General features: G+C 41.7%; 1 protein-coding gene across 2 annotated transcripts; it reads left to right on the top strand.

The window, feature by feature from the left end:
- The first annotated feature begins 346 nt into the window (after positions 1 to 346).
- On the top strand, positions 347 to 9,825 carry sncgb (synuclein, gamma b (breast cancer-specific protein 1)). 2 transcript variants are annotated; one of them, XM_056429647.1, is made up of 6 exons: positions 347 to 667; positions 4,517 to 4,558; positions 4,675 to 4,802; positions 5,931 to 5,948; positions 6,857 to 6,898; positions 7,851 to 9,825. In XM_056429647.1, exons 1-6 carry the CDS (start codon positions 547 to 549, stop codon positions 7,857 to 7,859), a joined length of 360 nt encoding a protein of 119 aa, XP_056285622.1. In that variant the 5' UTR covers positions 347 to 546; the 3' UTR covers positions 7,860 to 9,825. The 2 variants fall into 2 exon arrangements, with proteins under 2 accessions (XP_056285622.1, XP_056285623.1); XM_056429648.1 differs by lacking the exon at positions 5,931 to 5,948 and having other exon boundaries at positions 355 to 667.
- Positions 9,826 to 11,086: the final 1,261 nt, after the last annotated feature.

The following is an 11,086-nucleotide window of genomic DNA, read 5'->3' as shown; positions in this document are numbered from 1 at the left end:
TGCGTGATTACAGATTGCATGACACCATTTCAGAAAGCATATGATGTGAAAAATCCTCTCTGAAAAGCTCTGCTGTTACGTAACAGTACACACAAGCTCATCATATAAAAAAGTTGTGTCCGGGGAAATCTGCCAATCAAAATACGCAAACGGCAAACCGGAGGCTGCACTGAGCATGAGTGAGAATCCTCCAGAGAAAGATGGATGACGGGTGGAGGTGTGGCCGAGTCGCGGGCTTGCAGCATGACTTGAAAATGCTGCAGCATCCGGCCGTCACTCCTCCTTCTCCTCCTCCTCCTCCTCTTCTCTCCATCTTGTGCATACCGGCTGTTTCCTCCCCCCCTCTCTCTTTCAGTCTGCGTGTTGTAGTCCTGCTGTGCGGTCCTCTCAGCCCTCTGTTGTAGCACCAAAGGGAGGAGGAGCCACCAGCACACACACACACACACATACTCACACACACTCTCACATCATCTCTTCTGCACGCTCGCTGTACTCACCAGCCAGGCCCGTTTGGAGCAGGGGAGCCGAGCCGTCTCGTCGCCCAGGATGGATGTACTGATGAAGGGGTTCTCCATGGCCAAGGAGGGGGTGGTGGCCGCTGCCGAGAAGACCAAAGCAGGCATGGAGGAGGCAGCAGCCAAGACCAAGGAAGGGGTGATGTATGTCGGTACGTAACGCATCTCGTCTGTGGAGCTGAATTAAAAAAAGGAAAGTGGGTAAGTTTGGGGGAGATGCCCCTCATTGTCTGCGGTGGGGTCCCTTGGGTGTCCATGTCTGGGACACTTGTGAGAACATCAAGAACAGAGGGAGGAGGAGACGAAGAAATAGGAAAGAAAGGAGGAGATGGAGAGAGCACTGGCAGGATACTGCTGCAGGACTGGTGCAGGGCAGAGGGTGGGGGTCTGCAAGAGTGAAGGGTAGACAGAGTGAAGAGGGGGAATTGGATGGAGAAGTTGTAAATGTGGAGCAGGACAGGAGCTGGTGGAGGATTGGTTTGTGTGTTTTGGAGGGGGGGGAAATAAATAAAAGAGGAGAGGGGAGGAAAGAGGAATCCTGCAGGGTCTTGTGACTTGCCCTATTTTTTGCACTCTGAATGGTTTGTGGAGTCGGTTGCAGAAGGAAGTCCGGGGATGGACTCAATGCAGAGACTCCGTTTATCTGCCTTGTTTAATTTACAGAATAGAGTTGACCTACATTTGATAGGCTGCCATGCATTTCTTTCGGTATATTCACAGATACAACCAAATAAATGCATGAATATACATTTGAAGATGCGGGTATATGAGGGCAGACAATGAAAATACTGCAGATGCTTTATGTTCAAGCTGTGGTTTCCTGATCTTTTACATTAGCTCAGGCAACAAATGCGTCACATCTCAAGGTTACCTCGAGTGCCGGGCTTTTAGGCCGCCAGAGGGGAGGGGCGTTGTGATAGTAGGAAGGTGGGTGAGGAGTTAGCGGAGTGGAAGTCCTCGTCGTCTGCAGTCGGTCCCTTCAGTCACGCAGCAGCTTCAAAGATCTTGATGATGAGAATGAACGAGAAAATAAAACGTGACGTCTTGAGTGCCGGAGTCAACGTCCCGAGCTGAAAGAGTGGGGGAGGGAGGTGAGGAAGAGAGGGCAAGGATCACTTGAGCACTGCAGCAATTCTCACTCCCATCACCCCCCTCCGACCTCACCCCACGCGCGTGCAGATGCAAGGACGCGTGTGTTGCAACAGCAGGATTTTCCTGCCAGTGTGTGCTGCTTTGATGACTCACCCCCTTTCTCCACACGCAACCAACAACCAAGCCATCTCGGGGAAAGATGGAGGGATGCAGGGGGGGAGACGGAGAGAGAAAAGAGGGAGAGCGAAAGGAGGGGTGTTATGTCAGTAAAAGATTCTAGTCTCGTGGCTCCTGTATGAACAGATGGTGGATTGGCGAAAAGAGAGAGATGGTTGACACATAGTGATGGAGGTGGAGGGACAACAGTCACTGGAAAGTGAACCCCGTACATTCCAGTGGGTGCAGGTTGGTGACGCGCTCAGGTAAAGGAGGAGGGGGGGGGGGGGTTCTGAGAGATGGAGAGGAAAGTAACATGGGGGAGAAATGATATGCAGATAACAGGGGGAGGAAAGAAGAGGGAGAGGGGGATGTGATCGCTGAAGTGAGGCGGGTCGATGGCGCCGATAAACCGCTGTCACTGCCTGCAGCTCAGAGCATACGTCAGTTCAGACCCCTGCAAAAAATCCCACCACAATCACTTTGATATGTTTTTCAAGGAAAATGACAATAATGATCTCAAGATGATCCTTCCCTCGGATATTTTAAATCATATTGTCACATCTGTCAACATTCCTGCAAAATGATATATTTCTAACTGAGTTCAGCCCAAGTTTAAACATTTTTAGCATGGGTTTTATTTTTAAATCACTGTTCATTTATATATTCTTATGAATGAAGAATACAAAACTCAATAGTCAGACAAGGATTTGTGCTTCAGCAGCACTGCAGTGATGGTGGTGCTTTAACTGCCTTTGCATCCCTTATTGGTCATCATGAATGCACATTTTTTCATTGCTGAGTTAATAGGAGAGGTCTTTTTACAAGGTCACTTGTCACCTCTCTTGCAGAGCTTTTTTTTCTCCACAAATGTGTATACATGTTATACTCCCAGAGCATATATTTGATCTTTTACATCGCTGAAAACACGTACAAATATATCACCATTATTAGAATTTGTCATTAAATCCGGGACATAGCTGAGCTTTTGATTCCAACACTCAAATCAGGACTGCAAGAGCACAAATCCTCCTCTGGGATATATATTTGCACATTATTTCAAAATAGGAAGAAAACAAAATACGATTGGGAATGCCATTTACTTTTAGGGTGATTTATTTTCCTCCTTTAAAGGCTTTTCTTTTTCAGGTGATATTTTTAGCAGAGTCCTGTGCATCACCTGGAGAATTTAATTTGCTTCTCCCCAAATCCGTTTTGATAATTGAATTTCCTATTTCCTAGATGTAGTCTGTTCTGTGTGATAGGGACAGACAGATATTCACAGTGACACTCCGGTGGCTCCCTCTGTTGTCTGGGAGAAAGCTATGTCATTGCAGTGTGTGTGTGTGTGTGTGTGTGTGTGTGTGTGTGTGTGTGTGTGTGTGTGTGTGTGTGTGTGTGTGTGTGTGTGTGTGTGTGACTGTACTGCAGTACTGCTCAGTACTCAGGCACGTGGCTCATAAAGCACAGGGAGCGTGCATAGAAATGGAGGGAGGCAGGAGACAGAGGTGGATGCTTTTAATGGCAGCTTCCGTGTGAAAGAGGGAACAGTCTGCGTGCACGACATCATGATATTCTCGTTTTATTCTTCTTTCGTTTCGATCTTCGTCCCATTATTCTCTTTCATCTCTTGCAGCAGATATTTCCCTCCGCCTAGCCCTCACTCTGGCAGATTATATAACCACAATTTAATCTGCTTGGGATCATACTATAATGAGCACAGTGCTCGTGAGCAGAGAGGCGCTACTCTTCACAGATTGTTTCCCAATTAAAATATTGCCATAAATGCTTCATAGAGCTTTTAACCCTCCTGTTACCTTTAGGGTCAATTTGACCCCAGGCTGTTTTTCACTGTCAAACATATAAGAAATATCAACTTTTTTATATATTTAAAGGGCTATTTATGTAGTCAACAAACAAACATAAAGTACCTCACACTTAAACTTGGGAAACAATATTAATTCTAATAATTTTCTGGAGGTTTTAATTGCTGGGGTCAAATTGACCCTGAGGGTAAAATATGTTAGTAAATGTGAAGGTAACAGGAGGGTTAAACACCTAGACTGAGTTCTTACGGTTGAAAGGATAAGATAACACATAATTAAATAATCCAAGCAGAGAAAAACGCATCAGCCACACTAAACGGACACGGGGCCTTAGAAATGTATTTTTAGAAAGAGCAATGTGTACAGATAACCCAACACTCGGTCTTGAGGGAAACAGCAGCTAAGAAAAGGTTTAAAATGGCAGGGATACATATGCTTTAGCACTCCACTTTCTATGTTGCTGCTATGTCTAAACATCTATGAATGACGACGAATAAAATGTTCACAAAGCAACATCAAATGATTACATTTTAATAATTGGCACTTCGAAGTGGTGAAGCCATTTTGTCTAATTCTGTTTATTATATATGTATGTATATTATGATCAGTATACACGTCAGCTAATATAATAGAATGTTTCGCTTATTACTACAAGAATAATTCATACATTAGTTAGGTGTACGGTTTACGGCTTGATGTATTGATGAATCACGCATTCCCATTGTAATAATTCACTGATTTTAAAACACACAAAATAAATACTCACACAAACATAAATATAAATGAACCAAACTAATGAAAATATGGAACGAGACTGCTACATGAAAAAATGTTTTCATTTTAAAAGACTTTTTTTTAACGTAATTTTTCTATCAAAGCAAGAAAACATGTGCATGAATTTGATTGTAATCTCTGTTTGATCCACAGGCAGTAAGACAAAGGAGGGAGTTGTGTCATCAGTAAACACAGGTAAGAAACGTAGTTTTTTGTAATGCTTGTCTAAAAAAAAAAAACATAAAGAGATTATTTCAGTCGTATTTGAGTGTGTTCCAGTTTCCCTAACCCTGCTCCGCTTTGCACCGTAGTGGCCAACAGGACTGTGGATCAGGCCAACATCGTTGGAGACACAGCGGTTGCCGGGGCGAACGAAGTGTCACAGGCGACCGTGGACGGGGTCGAGAATGTCGCTGCGTCGACCGGGTTGGTCAACCAGGTCAGTTGTCATGGTAACCTTATAGGTTAGATTACACCAGCAGCTTGACCATGTCAAAAACAGATCTGAACCATCATTGATGTCTGTCTTCAACAAGCTAAGACGGACTCACAGGTCCAGAAACTAAATTCTGCATGAATCTGATATTGAATGATTTTTAGGAGACAGATGGTTTAAGTTCAGCCACTAGAGAGAGCCGTGCTACTATATATAGACACAGAGAGTGTGTCAAAGAAATCTAATTTCTTCTCAACATTTATTTTGCAGAGGCCAAGCCGGCAGTCTGAAATATCCATTGACAGAGCAGAGACAAACAGCAGATACTCACAAAGGGATAATATCATTTTATTTATGTTTAAAATAATAATAACAATAATAATAATATTATTAATAATAATAATAATAATAATAATAATAATCATCATCATCGTCATCATCGTTCTACAGCTCCCTTAGATTTGTTTGGCATTTCTATAACGCAATTTCTACTTCGGCCACTACCGGCCAACATATGCATCCGTATCAATATATTTGAGCTAATCGTACCTGTAACGTACCTTAGACACGGAGACCTTCCCCTTTCTCGGTTGCTCATAATAGTTTTTCCTGTAAAATCATCTTGTTTGTGTGTGATTTCAGCCGACAATAAATTATGAAACGGTACAAAGCCGTAGAATGAATGATGGCTTTCTGCTAGCCAAGAGCGATGCGATGCTAGCTGACTGTAACCCATAAGCTAAGGTTAGCCAGCTAGCTTCATAACACTAGCTGTTAAAGTAATTTATTTACACTTAGTATTTCAGGTAGCCTGTTTTTAACAGGATCTCAAGTCAAAATATACTTAAAACGGAAATGTAGTTACATTGTAAAGTTGTTGAGACATTTCTCCTGTAATATGTGTTTACTTTGTGATACTTATCTCTGCTGGCCCTTCATGTTTTGTTCTCAAACCTGTTTGTCAGATGTTAGCCGAACATCACGTTGTTGTCTCTCTCATGCACGTCCGTCTTATAGTCGTTGTTGTGTCTTTTATTATCATCCTGTGGCAATGCTTCTGTCTCGTGTGTTCTGTGTCGCTGTTCTCACCTTTCGTTGTTTATGTTATGTCTCATCTGTGTTCCCCGATAGGAGGAGCCTGTATACGAGGTGCTTATTGGAGAGAGCAGTGTGGGGTCATAGGTCATGCTGGGGTGACGGAGAGACAGAGGGGATACTCTGCATGCTCCATGCACCGAGTTGGCAGTTTACGATGCACTCCTGGACGATCTAATCCGATAAACCTGTAGTAAATCTTTTCCAGCAGAACGTTTCCCAGGAGGATTTACTTCAGGACGGTTATATTGGATTACAATAAATGGCACAAGTGTACCTAATAAACAGGCAACTCTGTGTATATTTAGCCGCAACAGACTTTGTGAGCGTCAAGAGAAAAAAGTATGAACAGAAGCTGCTGCGATGCTTCCCAAATAGAAATGGACACGTTCCTGCAGTATATGGGCCTTTGGATAAAATCTTCTTTTTATTGTAAAAGCATAAACACATATGACGTCTATGCAATATTCAGGAAAAAAAAGTGGTGAATACCTCACAAACATTTTACTCTGACTTCTCAGACGTTCATTCAGTGATGTGGTTTAGGCAACTATGATACTAAAACTCCATGTTTAACCATGAAGCTCCTCTGTGTAGCGTCAGGTGACATACAAGCTCTCCAGCACGTCAGATAAGCCTCAAGCGAATATCTTCACGGCATGCACCAAAATAGCTTCATGCAACTTCTCAGGCTGAACGAGGCCTGTGCACCTGGACCTGGTGCCCTTATATGCTGTATATCTCTAATCTACTAAGTGAACCCCCGAGTCTGAAGCATGCTGATAAGAGTTGGTTCAACAGTCCAGCATGGGCTTTGCAGTTGGCTTTATTATCTCAGAGCTGGAGAAAAACAAAAGCTAAAGGCCGTTGGTGCTCGAAGCCCTCTGCCCTGCCATCGCCTCTTTCATTCTCTCGGCTCCACCTCTTTTAGTTGTTCTCACTCTTCTTGTTTCCTCTTGCAGGGAGAATATGGTGGAATGGAGCAGGGTGGGGAAGGAGGAAAGGTAAGGAAACAAGTGCTACTCGGATTACAAGCTGGGCTGAGGATTTATAAGTGCTTCAGTCAAATCAAATTACGTGTGACACTTTTGGCTACAATTGTGCATTAATAATATTATTATAAATGTTTCTCAGAGGTGGAAATTAAGTAAACGCATTCACTCACGTTGTGATTCTTAGAGTTAAAAGATTTTTGTTAGACTCTGTTCTAAAAAAATATGTGTTTAGAGCTTTTACTACATAACATTTATTTAATGGTATACTACGAATCCATATTAGGTCCATTGTAGGTCAAACAAAACGCTACGGTAGGCGGTGATATTAAAGAAAAATCTAATTTGTGAGATTAAAGTCATAAATATATGAGGTAAAAATAAATGTTTGCACATTTATGAAAACAAAACCTCAGTAATATAGATTATATAGTGCACTAGTATGTATTATTTATCTTATTAAAAGAAGATGAAAGAAAACCTGTATGTATTGCTCACGTTTGTTTTACTTTGATAACTTTACTGTAGATTAAAATAAAACTCGTATTGCTCTCTAAACCATGGTTTTTGTAAATTAATAATTTTATAATCTCACAATTATTTTCCCCAAGAATTAGCTACTTTCTCTTGGAATAGTGCCTCCCTCCTCCCTCTTAAATGTGTTGGTACATAAATGTCCTTAATACGCTCTCGTAAATTGCTTACATTGCTAATAAATACAATACATTGCTATGGATGAAAATCATACAGCATGAAATAGTTTAAACTTAAGAGTACTCCTCAAACGTTGCACTGCTGGACAATGTTTTTTAGATTCACAACGGATAGTTAATGTATGATATCTGTAAAGTGTGCCTTTAATGTAATGACATATTTGTATTATATCGTGGTATTGTTACTTCTACTCAAGTAAAGGAAACGTGAGCTCAGCCGCTGACATCATCCTCCTTTTTCTTTCTTTCAGGGCTATTAATCGTCAGCAGGACCTTCCCTCCCGTGCTCTTCGGCGTCCCCTCGCTCCCCTGGCCTCGCTGTACCAGACTTCAGATGTCCAACTTATTTTTTTGTGACTTTACAGAACCAAAATCAACTAAAACAGACTCTTCCGGATGCCGCCCCATTGCCCCTATCCCCCCTTTGTGATCTCCGTGATGCCTCTCCTCAGCAGCTCTCTGCCACTCGTCCTCACGCTGACTCCTCCCCCCTGATTTCCTGCAGCCTGTAGCTTCTCCTCCACTGCCCGTCTTGCCCTCGTCTCACCTGTGTTAGTGTCGTTCCTGATATGAACCCTGGTGTTGTTACAGCCCCTACTCCTACCAACTAATAGGGAATCCTCACACACAAACACACACACACACGTACACAAAGACACACCTTCATTTGACACGTGCATGATACGCACATACAGTACATACCAATGCCAGCATAGACGCACACACTGGGCAAACATGTTTATTGTAGGATATTTTGGTTGTATGAATCCAGTTCAGCCTCTGCAGTCCACAACAATAATAACTCACTAAGTGACTGAGGCAGGGTGTGAGAGGTTGTGTGATCTGCTTTCTGTGTGCCTGTGTGTTCATGTTAACTTATATACGTGTGTGTGCATGTGTCAAATAAATCTCCAGAGGCTTGTGCAGGGAATCATGCATTGAGGACAGATATCATTCTGTTTCGTGTGCAGTAGTGAGTTAGTTCGTTGGCTCCAGTAGACCGCATGAACAGATGTGTAGAATGACTTGTCTCGTGTTGTAACTCTACAGTAGCAGATGTTCTGTGTAGCTTCGTATGGCTTCGTGTGTGTTTGGCCTCAATGTTTAGAAACAGGGTTTTTAACCAGGAAGCAATACCCAATGCTCATCTTTCCTCAGCTGTTAGAGCGGAAACTTGAATTGTGTTCATGTGTTGCATGAGAAAACAAGAGCAGTTGTTCCACAAGTTATTTCAAACACGAGAGGAATTTCTGGTGAAATGAGCTGATCATGCTTAACAATACAATGAAAACAATTATATTTGATTGCAATAAAAAAAACATCTCGGGTTTGAATATTTCCCTCAATGTAAAGATCAAATAGCTTCGATGAAGAATTCAAACAAGCTGGTAGAGAATCTACGTCTGACTATTCTTTTTTAAAGGGAAACCTGGAAAACGGAATGTTTTCAGGGACGTTGGAGCAGCTGATACTGATCACCTCTTGTCATCGTCTAGTTGCTTTTTAGTCTTTGTGAAACTGGTTTGCATGCCATCCGGAGAAACAACGCAGTGTGGTAATTAGTCTCTTAGTTATTTGAATTGCTGTGTTAAATAACATTGATTCAGTGAGGGAATCGGAACTCGAAGAGAATGAAGGTTTGGGTTTTATCAAGTATTACCTTTATGTGTAGTCCTGTGTATAGCTTGAATTTTGGGATGTGTACTTGTTTTAGGGTTGTTATTTTCATATTTCCCACTAACTAGTCTGAACCCTGGCTGTTCTGAGGATCCCGCACATCAACGGTCTCAGCCAATCAGAGGATGCCCTTCTCCTCTCAGTCAGTGTGATGCCACCTTTCACTGCTCATCTGCCCGTCATCAGTGTGTGTGTGTGTGTGTGTCTGTCTGTATGCACTGTATGTGTGTGGGTGTGTTGCGTTAACATAGAACCGGTTCAGCCAGCAAAGTGTGTGTGTTTGTGTCTGGAACAGGTTAGGGTGTTTTTACTTTGAGGCCAATGGAAACTGATGACTGCATGTTGCCTTATTAAGCAAACTGACATTCACACACTGACTACACGTTGCACCACACCTCTAACAACACACACACACACACAGTACACTTTATATAACTCGCAATTACAAACCACACCAACACTAATCACCATGTTTATGTTGGCATCAAAGCAGACTCGCTGATTTTATAAACAGTACCAGTGAAATTAAAAAGGTTTTGTTGAAATCCAGCCACTGTGTCATGAATTTATTTGAAGGGGGAGAAAGACTGTGGAGCCTTGCTGAATTCGGATGTTTGTTACCAAGAGTTGAAAATAGAAACTTGATAGCTCTTACATGTCTTACATTGACTTCATTTTAGAAAAAAAATATGTTACTGAATTGTCCTGCAGCTTTAAATTCAGTTTATTTTCATGCTGTCCACGTTTTGTCTTTCTGGAGTAGGATCACTTGAGAAGATGTACAACGCGTGCAATTGGTCGGTGCGTTTCCTGGACCGCTGAACGAGCCGTAAAGGCTGGAACAGCTGCGCCGGTTAAATAGAAGCATCAATGAAAGTGTAACAATTCTCAATTATCTATCGGTCCAGAGACAAAGTCGACTGGGTGCGCACCGCAGTCCGCCGTTAGTGAGCCCTGGTCTAGAGGTAGTAGATCCAGCCAAGGAAAATAGTGAAAAATATGAAAATATAACAATAGTGAGTATATGTCAAATTAGTAATGGGATAGTACACTGAACAAAACTATTCATGCCCTTCTTAGAGGTGATACATTTAAATATTTAAATATGGTTTGATACATTTCATTAAATCAATAACAAGGATGAAGATATTTATCTTTAATGGGTGCAACACAAAATGTAGGAATTCTTTAATGTATTAGATTTAGGTTAGATGGTGTACATATCAATGCAATGTAATGTCTTAAATTGGGGACTACCCTTTGCATATGCCAGATCTCATGCTGTCGTCTTTCCGCCTTCTCTCCTGACTGACCTGACCAGATGGGCAAGATAACGGACTCATACCAATTAAATTACTAACACTTCTGTCAACATTTTAAAGGTGGAATTGTTTCTTTTGCTGAATGTATGCCGATATTGTAAGCTTTTAAAGTTGAACATGTTTAAGCGGATTTGAAGATTTCCACCATTGGATCCCATTCATTATTTATGCCATAAAACAATTAATCATTTGAAAATTTGAAAAGATAACAAATATTTGAAAATATACAGTCATAGGTGAAGGCTATGTGAACATTAAAAAAAAAAATGATTGATTTAGTTGAAAGTATGAAGATCTTAGAAGCTTTTAAAGTTGAAGACTTTCTCCATTGTGCATTCCAAGTAATTAACATGAGCATGTCTTTGGGAGGGAGCTGGAGAGGGAACCCACGCTGCCAAGGGGAGAACATGCAAAGTCCTCACAGAAGGACCACCCCGACCGGGAATTGTTAAAAAGTTATTAAAAAGTGATAAAAAATGTTAAGTTAA

This window comes from Pseudoliparis swirei, chromosome 13 (genome assembly GCF_029220125.1).
Source record: "Pseudoliparis swirei isolate HS2019 ecotype Mariana Trench chromosome 13, NWPU_hadal_v1, whole genome shotgun sequence".
NCBI classification, from domain to species: domain Eukaryota; kingdom Metazoa; phylum Chordata; class Actinopteri; order Perciformes; family Liparidae; genus Pseudoliparis; species Pseudoliparis swirei.
This window is presented reverse-complemented; position numbering and strand designations above follow the sequence as displayed.

What these genes read in the sequence shown, in the direction of transcription:
- sncgb (XM_056429647.1), top strand. Translation starts at nt 547, where the DNA reads ATGGATGTACTGATGAAGGGGTTCTCCATGGCCAAGGAGGGGGTGGTG. An exon ending in GGAAGGGGTGATGTATGTCG is followed by an intron (nt 668 to 4,516) that starts GTACGTAACGCA and finishes TTTGATCCACAG; the next exon opens with GCAGTAAGACAAAGGAGGGA. An exon ending in TGTGTCATCAGTAAACACAG is followed by an intron (nt 4,559 to 4,674) that starts GTAAGAAACGTA and finishes TTTGCACCGTAG; the next exon opens with TGGCCAACAGGACTGTGGAT.